The sequence below is a fragment of the Callionymus lyra genome, unplaced genomic scaffold (assembly GCF_982586985.1).
Source record: "Callionymus lyra unplaced genomic scaffold, fCalLyr1.hap1.1 HAP1_SCAFFOLD_243, whole genome shotgun sequence".
Taxonomy (NCBI): domain Eukaryota; kingdom Metazoa; phylum Chordata; class Actinopteri; order Syngnathiformes; family Callionymidae; genus Callionymus; species Callionymus lyra.
In genome coordinates this window covers 45,437-57,500 of record NW_028258672.1, presented here as the reverse complement: position 1 = coordinate 57,500, position 12,064 = coordinate 45,437, and the positions used below count along the sequence as shown (strand labels likewise).

Sequence of the window (12,064 nt, the reverse complement as noted above, 5' to 3'; positions counted from 1 at the left end):
CATCATCTTATTCCAACAACAATCAAATAAAAGGTAGAAAAACATGAAACAATATTCATAGTTAAATACAAACTTAACTTAAAGACGATAAATATCATATTTACACGCGTCAGTGTCTGGAGCGTTAAGTGCTTCGTGTTGTCAGGAGGTTCTTCAGCTCAGACTTCACCGGTCCAGCAACAGTCGCTCAAACGTGTGACCAGGGAACAATATGTTGGAACAAAAGTGCTGGTGAGACCTTCAGGTGTTGAACCTTCTTGAAGGTGAAACTCAAGTTCCTGTCGAGACGTCTGTGGCTTCACGTCCTGGTTGTGACATCATCGAAGCCTCTGCTGTGACATCATCGAAGCCGCCACCGTGACATCATCGAAGCCGCCGCAATGACATCATCGAAGCCGCCACCGTGACATCATCGAAGCCGCCGCAATGACATCATCGAAGTCGCCGCCGTGACATCATCTAAGCTACCGCCGTGACATCATCGAAGCCGCCGCAATGACATCATCGAAGCCGCCGCCGTGACATCCTCTAAGCTATCGCCGTGACATCATCAAAGCCGCCGCAATGACATCATCGAAGCCGCCACCGTGACATCATCGAAGCCGCCGCAATGACATCATCAAAGCCGCCGCCGTGACATCATCAAAGCCGCCGCCGTGACATCATCTAAGCTACCGCCGTGACATCATCGAAGCCGCCGCCGTGACATCATCGAAGCGCACAGACCAGTCCGTGACGTCACAAACGCTGATTCTAGACGTTGGACTCCACGAAAGGACGTTTGGGTTTGACGGGCGACGTCGGGTTCGTCTTCCTGTTGCCCGATCGCTCAGAGTAGCTGTGAATGACGGGCAGAGTTCGCGCCAGTTTCACGTCGAAGTAGGACGGATTCTGACTCGCAACCTTGACGTGACCGTCAGCCGGAGGACGGTGGACGTCGTAGAAGTGGCGCCGGTTGTCGTGGCCGTCGTGTGCGTTGTTGTTGCTGCGGTTGTGGAAGGCGATGGAGTACGGCGCTGGTGGGGGGGGCGGGGCTTTGGTGGGCGAGGTGACGACGGTGTCCACGGAGGACACGACCCAGGAGCGAGACGGGCTGAGGGTGGAGGACCCGGGCGGAGCTGGCTGGACCCGCACCGACTTGTCCGTGACGCCCATGAAGGGGGTGTTTCTGGACCCACGGCCCGCCTCTCCTGGGAAGGTGCCGACCGTCTCTGAGGGGTCTTGGTAGGCGGGAGGTCCACCCAGGTCGGGCGGCAGGTCCATGTGCTGGGTGGACGCAGACGTCCTGAAGCCCCGAGACGCCTGCAGTCCACTGGAGAACTGCATGCCGTGGCTGTGGGAGTGGATGAGGGGTCGGGCCGCAGGGGCGGGGTGGGCACTGAGCGGGCGCCGACCTTGGTTGTAAAACTGGTGATCGGGCGAACGACCTTCAGCGGGCGTCAGGGTCCCCTCGGTGACCTCTATGGGATAATACGCCGCTTTGGATTGGTTGAACTGTCGAGGCTGACCAAAGCGATGAGTCCCGATGTTGGAGGTCCTGCTGGACCCGGGTGCCGGTCTGGACCGAAGACCCGCGTCGTCCCCCGCGTCCTCCAGACGATATGTTTGGACCGGCGGCTCCGACGGCTCCGGACCGAAGTACGAGCCTCCAAACACCAGACCGGGCTGAGCGGGTCTCGGGACCTGGTGCCACTGAGGGAAAGACCTTTGACTTAGGTGCTGCTGGAGCTGCTGGTCCGACGGACGCTGCAGGACGGAGAAGGTCTCCACGCGCTGATGGTGCACGGGGGACGTGGCAGGACTGCAGCGCTGGTAGGACGACAGAGGAGACGTGGAATGACGGCGAGTCGGACTCTGGGCGGTACCAGAGTGAGTCGGGGAGAGCGAGGGCGGCCGATGATCCGAGGTCTCCGAGCTCTGAGGAAACATCTCGACGTCCTTCTCCTGCTCCTCCTCCTCAGCTCCTCGCTCCTGCAGGCTCCCGGGGTACGAGGGTGACTCATGGCACTCGTCCTTGACCCGCGCCAGGAGCCTCTGGATCTCCCGGTTGGATGGGCAGAGGCGACTGGCCTCAATCAGGTCCTCCAGAGCGGCGTGGAACTGCCTGTGGACGAGAAGATATTTTAACTTCAACACCAGCTGCAGTAACTAGCATCAACCTCTAGCATGCTAACATGCTAACCTTCGGCTGCGCTTGGCTCGCGCGCGGGCGTAGAATGCTTCGTAGGATTTGACCTTGAGCTCCAGAGCTCTGCTGGCAAACTCTTCGGCGAGGATGAAATCCTGAAAGGTGACAGGTGTGATGAGACTCATGGAGTGTGTGTGGATGGGTGTGTGTCGACTGACGTTCATCTTGCGACGACAGCGCGACAGGTTGAGCAGCAGCGACGCCTTCATCTGCCTGAAGGTCTTGAGCTCGTCTCCCGGGAACTTCTGCAGAGCCGACTGGTACGAGCGAGCGGCTTCTCGCACCTGCCCTTGCTGGACACAACAGTTGTGAGTCTGTGTTTGTGTGTGTTTGCGTGCACATGTGAGAGTATGTCTGTTTGTGCGTGTGTGTTTTTATGAGTCTGTGTGTGTGTCTTGGTGCAATTGTGTGCGTGAACATGTGCACAGTAAGTGTGTGTGTTTGAGGTTGCGTGTGAAGCGCCTGGTGCAGTAGCGTGGCGGTGCTTGTAGTTAGTGCATGTTGAATGCTGCTTTCTGCTATCAGCTACTGCTGCTGGCTAGCCCCCTCCGAGGTGAAAAGAATGCGTAAGCCTCCTCTGCCAGTACATAGCCACTCCACCACAAAGACTCCTGCAGTGCCTCCACGTGGCCATACTTAACTGGGTACTAAGCAGTCCCAGGCTAAACTACAGGGGATCTCGGAGCAGCAGTGGGCCCCCCTGTGCTGACCCACCAGCCAGTGGCCACGCCCGTCAACCACTGCCCCAGCTATGGGCAAATAGACCCACTGCCTTGTGGGTTAGTCTTTTGAGATAAAGGCTAAGGGAGCACACCCCAAAACAAAAGCATATGCTTGCGGTGCACAACAGGCTGGCCTTAACAAAAGCTAGGTCCCGGTAGCCTCCTGCAGCTAGGATGGGGAGCTGGTTGTCCTGGGCTTACCCACGCCACCAGACCTACCCCATCTTGGTGAAGATAGTGCTACTGGTGATAGCGCACCCCTAGAGCACTTAAAATATCCTATTGTGCAGACCATATCTGATCGAAGTCTGGCGGCAATGGTTTTTTTGGGGACAGGAGCAGGTTTGAATAGACTGGGAGCTCCTAGTCAGAGCCCTGCACGTCAGCATCACAGGGTAAAGGTCGCCTTTAGCTGGGGCTGAGTGGCAGCTATTCTCGGCAGACCCCTGTGCGACTGAGCAGCCCCTATATAGGGACCACACTGCTCACCTCAAGCGAGGAAGGGCCTAGAAAAGGTGGCCTAAAAATTGCCCACTCAACCCTCACCTGGACAGGCTACCGCACCTGTCGGGTCATTCCACTTCTGCGGTCGAAACAGAAGAAACAAGTATTTTAACCTCTAGCTGGCTTCATGGAACATAAACCTCTTGGACTCCTTTGGGAAGTCTGAACGACCTCATAGAAGGACAGTCCTGGTTGCGTCTGAGTTGAGACGCTATAACATCGACATGCTGCCCTGAGCGAAACCAGGGTCCTTGATGAGGCTCTCTAACAGAGGAGGGCATGGGCTACACTTTCTACTGGAAAGGCTATCCCCAAGGTGGACAACATCTGCACGGTGTGGGCCATTAAGAACACACTCCTGCCGAAGCTTACAGAAACACTTAAGGGCATCAGTGAGAGGCTGATGACCCTACGCATCCCCCTGGAAAAGAGCCGCTATGCCACACTACTCAGTGCATATGCTCCAACTCTACCATCTGACAATGAGACTAAAGACTCCTTTTATCTAGCTCTGAATGAAGCTCTCCGTCATGGGATTGGTCAGGCCAACTCAAATGGCATGACGCTCCTGACCCTCTGTTCCGAGCACAACCTGACCATAACTAACACCATCTTCCAGTAAAAGAACAAATACAAAAAATCATGGATGCACCCACGTTCAAAACACTGGCACCTGATTGATTACATCATTGTAAGGCGCTGTGACATCAGGGATGTTCTCCATACCTAGGCCAAAGTGAAGATACTTGAGTTGCAGTGTCTGGACGACTCTTGTATCTCACTCACAAGATCTCCAGTCTCGACTAGATGCACTAGCAGGACCTACAGCAGGATGGGACTGACCATCAACACTGCCCAGACAGAGGTCATCTACCAGTGGAGCAGCAACATCTCAACCACACCCCTGTCTTCACTGTATCAAAGGAAAAACTGCTAGTGTTTCCATCTTTCAAGCACCATGAGCATGGGGAGCATTCTGTGTGAAGACAACAGCATTGACATGGAGATCATTGTCTGAAGACAACAGCATTGACATGGAGATCCAGGAGAGAATGAATCAAGCATCAGCGGCCTATAGGGAGACTCAGGCGCAGGGTTTTCCAGAACAAAAACCTTCATTTAAGAAAATTTACAAAAATCTTTGTCTACCAAGCAGTCTGCATCACCTCCTCTACAGCTGTGAAGGTCACCTACAGCTCTGAAGGTCACCTACAGCTGTGAAGGTCACCTACAGCTCTGAAGGTCACCTACAGCCGTCACATCAAGTCCCTGGAACAGTTCAACATCTGTCTACAGCGTGTCCTTGGAATCACTTGGCGTGACAGTGTCGCACACTGAGATCCTGAGAAGAACAGGCTGCAAAAGTATGGAGGCCACAATCGCTCAGAACCAACTGCGATGGCTCATGTCACAAGGATGCCCCACAACCGTTGGCCCCGCAGAGCGTTGTATGTCCAGCAGGTCAGAAGAAACGCTAGAAGGACCAAGGAGGTCAGAAGAAACACCAACTGAAAATGGCTCAAAAATGCAACATAAAAGCTGGAGACCTGGAGACAACATCTGCTGAAACCTGTGTCTAGAGATCAATACACTGGAGGAAGAAGGATCTGCAGGAGATGAAAGAAGAGAAACACACCCATGACTGAACATCAACATCATATAAACTTAGAACCTGTGATAGAACCTGTGCATCCAGAATCTATTCTTCAACCAACTGTAGATAGAAGTGAACGTTATCATCGACTCGATGGACACAAGCAAGCAAGTTTGTGTGTGTTTGTGTGTACATGTGAGAGTATGTTTGTGCGCGTGTGTTTTTATGAGTCTGTGTGTGGACATGTGCACAGTAAGTGTGTGTGTTTGAGTTTGTGTGCTTGTCTTTGTGTGTGATCAAGCTTGTGTGTCTGTTTTGTTACCTTGTACAGTTTGTCTCCTTCCTGGATCAGTTTGCTCAGCAGAACCATCAGAATGTCGGGTTTGGAGGTGGCCATGGCCCAGGTGGCTGGTCCTGCTCACACACACACAAACGCACACACACACACACACACACACACACACACACCCCCACACACACAGGTGTGTTGTCACACAGCTCTGAGGTCTCATGTGTGTGTCTCTCTTATGTGCGTGTCTATCATGTGTGTGTCTATCATGTGTGTCTCTCATGTGTGTGTCTCATGTGTGTGTCTCTCATGTGTGTGTCTCATGTGTGTGTCTCATTTGTGTGTCTATCATGTATGTGTCTCTCATGTGTGTTTCTATCATGTGCGTGTCTATCATGTGTGTGTCTATCATGTGTGTCTCTCATGTGTGTGTCTCTCATGTGTGTGTCTCATGTGTGTTTCTCTCATGTGTGTGTCTCATTTGTGTGTCTATCATGTATGTGTCTCTCATGTGTGTGTCTCTCATGTGTGTCTCTCATGTGTGTGTCTCTCATGTGTGTCTCTCATGTGTGTGTCTCTCATGTGTGTGTCTCTCATGTGTGTGTCTCTCATGTGTGTGTCTCTCATGTGTGTGTCTCTCATGTGTGTGTGTCTCATGTGTGTGTCTCTCATGTGCGTGTCTATCATGTGTGTGTCTATCATGTGTGTGTCTATCATGTGTGTCTCTCATGTGCGTCTCTCTCATGTGCGTGTCTCTCATGTGCGTGTCTATCATGTGCGTGTCTCTCATGTGCGTGTCTCTCATGTGTGTGTCTATCATGTGTGTGTCTCTCATGCGTGTGTCTCTCATGCGTGTGTCTCTCATGTGCGTGTCTCTCATGTGCGTGTCTCTCATGTGCGTGTCTCTCATGTGCGTGTCTCTCATGTGCGTGTCTCTCATGTGTGTGTCTCTCATGTGTGTGTCTCTCATGTGTGTGTCTCTCATGTGCGTGTCTCTCATGTGTGTGTCTATCATGTGTGTCTCTCATGTGTGTGTCTATCATGTGTGTGTCTCTCATGTGTGTGTCTCATGTGTGTGTCTCTCATGTGCGTGTCTATCATGTGTGTGTCTCATGTGTGTGTCTATCATGTGTGTGTCTCTCATGTGTGTGTCTCTCATGTGTGTGTCTCTCATGTGTGTGTCTATGATGTGTGTGTCTCTCATGTGTGTGTCTATCATGTGTGTGTCTATGATGTGTGTGTCTCTCATGTGTGTGTCTCATTTGTGTGTCTATCATGTATGTGTCTCTCATGTGTGTGTCTCATGTGTGTGTCTCTCATGTGTGTGTCTCATGTGTGTGTCTCATGTATGTGTCTCTCATGTGTGTGTCTCTCATGTGTGTGTCTCTCATGTGCGTGTCTATCATGTGTGTATCTATCATGTGTGTCTCTCATGTGTGTCTCTCATGTGCGTGTCTCTCATGTGCGTGTCTATCATGTGCGTGTCTCTCATGTGCGTGTCTCTCATGTGTGTGTCTATCATGTGTGTGTCTCATGTGTGTGTCTCTCATGTGTGTGTCTCTCATGTGCATGTCTCTCATGTGCGTGTCTATCATGTGTGTCTCTCATGTGTGTGTCTCTCATGTGTGTGTCTCTCATGTGCATGTCTCTCATGTGCGTGTCTATCATGTGTGTCTCTCATGTGTGTGTCTTTCATGTGTGTGTCTATCATGTGTGTGTCTATGATGTGTGTGTCTCTCATGTGTGTTTCTATCATGTGTGTGTCTATCATGTGTGTGTCTATGATGTGTGTGTCTATCATGTGTGTGTCTATGATGTGTGTGTCTATCATGTGTGTGTCTCTCATGTGTGTGTCTATCATGTGTGTGTCTCTCATGTGTGTGTCTATCATGTGTGTGTCTATGATGTGTGTGTCTATAATGTGTGTGTCTCTCATGTGTGTGTCTCAAATGTGTGTGTCTCTCATGTGTGTGTCTATCATGTGTGTGCCTCTCATGTGTGTGTCTCTCGTGTGTGCCTCTCATGTGTGTGTCTCATGTGTGTGTCTATCATGTGTGTGTCTATCATGTGCGTGTCTCTCATGTGCGTGTCTATCATGTGTGTGTCTCGTGTGTGTCTCTCATGTGTGTGTCTCTCATGTGCATGTCTCTCATGTGCGTGTCTATCATGTGTGTCTCTCATGTGTGCGTCTCTCATGTGTGTGTCTCTCATGTGCATGTCTCTCATTTGCGTGTCTATCATGTGTGTCTCTCATGTGTGTGTCTTTCATGTGTGTGTCTCTCATGTGCGTGTCTATCATGTGCGTGTCTATCATGTGTGTCTCATGTGTGTGTCTCTCATGTGCGTGTCTATCATGTGTGTCTCTCATGTGCGTGTCTATCATGTGTGTGTCTCATGTGTGTGTCTCATGTGTGTGTCTATCATGTGTGTGTCTCTCATGTGTGTGTCTATCATGTGTGTGTCTATGATGTGTGTGTCTCTCATGTGTGTGTCTCTCATGTGTGTGTCTATCATGTGTGGGTCTATGATGTGTGTGTCTCTCATGTGTGTGTCTCTCATGTGTGTGTCTATCATGTGTGTGTCTATGATGTGTGTGTCTCTCATGTGTGTTTCTATCATGTGTGTGTCTATCATGTGTGTGTCTATGATGTGTGTGTCTATCATGTGTGTGTCTATGATGTGTGTGTCTATCATGTGTGTGTCTCTCATGTGTGTGTCTATCATGTGTGTGTCTCTCATGTGTGTGTCTTTCATGTGTGTGTCTATGATGTGTGTGTCTATCATGTGTGTGTGTGTGTCTCTATCATGTGTGTGTCTCATGTGTGTGTCTATCATGTGTGTGTCTCTCATGTGTGTGTGTGTGTGTCTCTATCATGTGTGTGTCTCATGTGTGTGTCTATCATGTGTGTGTGTGTGTCTCTATCATGTGTGTGTCTCATGTGTGTGTCTATCATGTGTGTGTCTATCATGTGTGTGTGTGTGTGTCTCTATCATGTGTGTGTCTATCATGTGTGTGTCTATCATGTGTGTGTGTGTGTCTCTATCATGTGTGTGTCTCATGTGTGTGTCTATCATGTGTGTGTCTCTCATGTGTGTGTGTGTGTGTGTCTCTATCATGTGTGTCTATCATGTGTGTGTGTGTGTGTCTCTATAATGTGTGTGTCTCATGTGTGTGTCTATCATGTGTGTGTGTGTGTGTCTCTATCATGTGTGTGTCTCATGTGTGTGTCTCTATCATGTGTCTATCATGTGTGTGTGTGTGTGTCTCTATCATGTGTGTGTCTCATGTGTGTGTCTCTATCATGTGTGTGTCTATGATGTGTGTGTCTCATGTGTGTGTCTCTATCATGTGTGTGTCTATCATGTGTGTGTCTCTCACCGATCTTCGCTCCCTTCTTCAGCAGTGCGATGACGGTGGTGGTGTTCCTGCAGCCCACCGCTCGGTCCAGGGGTCTCATGCCGCTGCAGTCCACGTGCTCCACGGAAGCGCCGTGATCCACCAGGTGCTGCACCTGCACACAGGTGTGAGTCCGGGTCTGGAGCGAGGTGTGTGGGGTCTCACCACTCCCGGGTCGCCCCTGAAGGCCGCCAGGTCCAGAGGCGTGCGGCCGCTGCGGTCGGCGTGCGAGGTGGAGGCTCCTCGCCGCACCAGCTCCTGCACCAGCACCAGCTGACCCTTCAGACACGCCCAGCTCAGGGCGGTCAGACCCTCACGGTCGGTCCGGTCCAGAGAAGCTCCTGAAGTCCATCAGAACTCAAGTTCAATTCACTCAAATGTTTCCGTTTACAATGTTTTCAAAAGAATCTTTACCGCGATCCAGCAGCAGCCGAGCCGCCGTCACATGACCCTCAGAGGACGCCGTCATCAGAGCAGTCCTGCCTTGAGGGTCCGTGGTGTTGATGTCAGCGCCGTGAGTGAGCAGCAGCTGCAGCACCTGAGGAGTCCAGTCACTGAGTCACTGAGTCACTGAGTCACTGAGTCACTGAGTCACACGAGTCACTGAGTCACACGAGTCACTCGAGTCACACGAGTCACTGAGTCACACGAGTCACAGTGAGTCACACGAGTCACAGTGAGTCACACGAGTCACACGAGTCACAGTGAGTCACAGTGAGTCACAGTGAGTCACACGAGTCACAGTGAGTCACAGTGAGTCACACGAGTCACAGTGAGTCACAGTGAGTCACAGTGAGTCACACGAGTCACAGTGAGTCACAGTGAGTCACACGAGTCACAGTGAGTCACAGTGAGTCACAGTGAGTCACAGTGAGTCACAGTGAGTCACAGTGAGTCACAGTGAGTCACAGTGAGTCACACGAGTCACACGAGTCACAGTGAGTCACAGTGAGTCACAGTGAGTCACAGTGAGTCACAGTGAGTCACAGTGAGTCACAGTGAGTCACAGTGAGTCACAGTGAGTCACTAACCCTAACCCTCACCTCAGTGTTTCCTCTCTTCACGGCGCTGATCATGGGTTTGACTCCGGCTCTGCTGTGTTGCTCGAGGGCAGCTCTGTGCTGCAGCAACAGGCGACACACCGACAACCTTCCTCCTGCTGCTGCTGACGTCAGCGCTGACAGGATCAATCATGTTGAATCATTTCTGTTTCATGTTGTTTTCAACAGTAATGGATCACATGCTGTCAGTCATGAAGTATTTATTCACTTGACATTTACTGTATTACGTGTAAAAACATTCATTCAATCAAGACTCAATTAAATGATACTTCAAATAATATTCTAATGTAACATGTAGTTGTTTTTTTCACCACTAGAGGGAGACGCACCTGTCTCTCCCCAAAGACTGTCTGCAGTGTCGACCTCAACCTTCTCCTCCTCCCTCTGCTCGTCCTCAGGACGATCCAGCAGATACAAGACCATCTACAGACACACGTGTTCATTAATGACGTGTTCGATGACGTGTTCGATGACGTGTTCGATGGCGTGTTCATTAATGACATGTTCGATGACGTGTTCGATGACGTGTTCGATGACGTGTTCGATGACGTGTTCGATGACGTGTTCATTAATGACGTGTTCGATGACGTGTTCGATGGCGTGTTCATTAATGACGTGTTCGATGACGTGTTCGATGGCGTGTTCATTAATGACGTGTTCGATGACGTGTTCGATGACGTGTTCATTAATGACGTGTTCGATGACGTGTTCGATGGCGTGTTCATTAATGACGTGTTCGATGACGTGTTCGATGACGTGTTCGATGACGTGTTCGATGACGTGTTCGATGACGTGTTCATTAATGACGTGTTCGATGACGTGTTCGATGACGTGTTCGATGACGTGTTCATTAATGACGTGTTCGATGACGTGTTCATTAATGACGTGTTCGATGGCGTGTTCATTAATGACGTGTTCGATGGCGTGTTCGATGGCGTGTTCGATGGCGTGTTCGATGGCGTGTTCGATGACGTGTTCGATGACGTGTTCGATGACGTGTTCGATGACGTGTTCGATGGCGTGTTCGATGGCGTGTTCGATGGCGTGTTCGATGACGTGTTCGATGACGTGTTCGATGGCGTGTTCGATGGCGTGTTCGATGACGTGTTCGATGGCGTGTTCGATGGCGTGTTCGATGGCGTGTTCGATGGCGTGTTCGATGGCGTGTTCGATGGCGTGTTCGATGGCGTGTTCGATGGCGTGTTCGATGACGTGTTCGATGGCGTGTTCGATGGCGTGTTCGATGGCGTGTTCGATGGCGTGTTCGATGGCGTGTTCGATGGCGTGTTCGATGGCGTGTTCGATGGCGTGTTCGATGGCGTGTTCGATGGCGTGTTCGATGGCGTGTTCGATGGCGTGTTCGATGGCGTGTTCGATGGCGTGTTCGATGGCGTGTTCGATGGCGTGTTCGATGGCGTGTTCGATGACGTGTTCGATGGCGTGTTCGATGGCGTGTTCGATGGCGTGTTCGATGGCGTGTTCGATGGCGTGTTCGATGGCGTGTTCGATGGCGTGTTCGATGCCGTGTTCGATGACGTGTTCGATGACGTGTTCGATGGCGTGTTCGATGGCGTGTTCGATGGCGTGTTCGATGGCGTGTTCGATGACGTGTTCGATGGCGTGTTCGATGGCGTGTTCGATGGCGTGTTCGATGGCGTGTTCGATGGCGTGTTCGATGGCGTGTTCGATGGCGTGTTCGATGGCGTGTTCGATGGCGTGTTCGATGGCGTGTTCGATGGCGTGTTCGATGACGTGTTCGATGGCGTGTTCGATGGCGTGTTCGATGGCGTGTTCGATGGCGTGTTCGATGGCGTGTTCGATGGCGTGTTCGATGGCGTGTTCGATGGCGTGTTCGATGGCGTGTTCGATGGCGTGTTCGATGGCGTGTTCGATGGCGTGTTCGATGGCGTGTTCGATGGCGTGTTCGATGGCGTGTTCGATGGCGTGTTCGATGGCGTGTTCGATGGCGTGTTCGATGACGTGTTCGATGACGTGTTCGATGGCGTGTTCGATGGCGTGTTCGATGGCGTGTTCGATGGCGTGTTCGATGGCGTGTTCGATGGCGTGTTCGATGGCGTGTTCGATGACGTGTTCGATGACGTGTTCGATGGCGTGTTCGATGGCGTGTTCGATGGCGTGTTCGATGGCGTGTTCGATGGCGTGTTCGATGGCGTGTTCGATGGCGTGTTCGATGGCGTGTTCGATGGCGTGTTCGATGGCGTGTTCGATGGCGTGTTCGATGGCGTGTTCGATGGCGTGTTCGATGGCGTGTTCGATGGCGTGTTCGATGGCGTGTTCGATGGCGTGTT

General features: G+C 51.5%; 1 protein-coding gene across 5 annotated transcripts in view; it reads right to left on the bottom strand.

Annotated features, from left to right (window-relative positions):
• Positions 1 to 22: 22 nt before the first annotated feature.
• Positions 23 to 12,064, bottom strand: part of LOC148057979 (protein TANC2-like) — a 46,712-nt gene continuing 34,670 nt past the window's right edge. For all 5 annotated transcript variants that reach the window (XM_087782669.1, XM_087782664.1, XM_087782666.1 and 2 more), the window contains 9 exons: positions 10,085 to 10,178; positions 9,738 to 9,871; positions 9,109 to 9,232; positions 8,860 to 9,035; positions 8,677 to 8,809; positions 5,331 to 5,422; positions 2,347 to 2,481; positions 2,183 to 2,283; positions 23 to 2,104 (listed from right to left, as the gene is read on the bottom strand). In XM_087782669.1, coding sequence (XP_087638795.1) covers positions 754 to 2,104; positions 2,183 to 2,283; positions 2,347 to 2,481; positions 5,331 to 5,422; positions 8,677 to 8,809; positions 8,860 to 9,035; positions 9,109 to 9,232; positions 9,738 to 9,871; positions 10,085 to 10,178 — 2,340 coding nt within the window. In that variant the 3' untranslated portion in view covers positions 23 to 753. The remainder of the gene's footprint in view (positions 2,105 to 2,182; positions 2,284 to 2,346; positions 2,482 to 5,330; positions 5,423 to 8,676; positions 8,810 to 8,859; positions 9,036 to 9,108; positions 9,233 to 9,737; positions 9,872 to 10,084; positions 10,179 to 12,064) is intronic.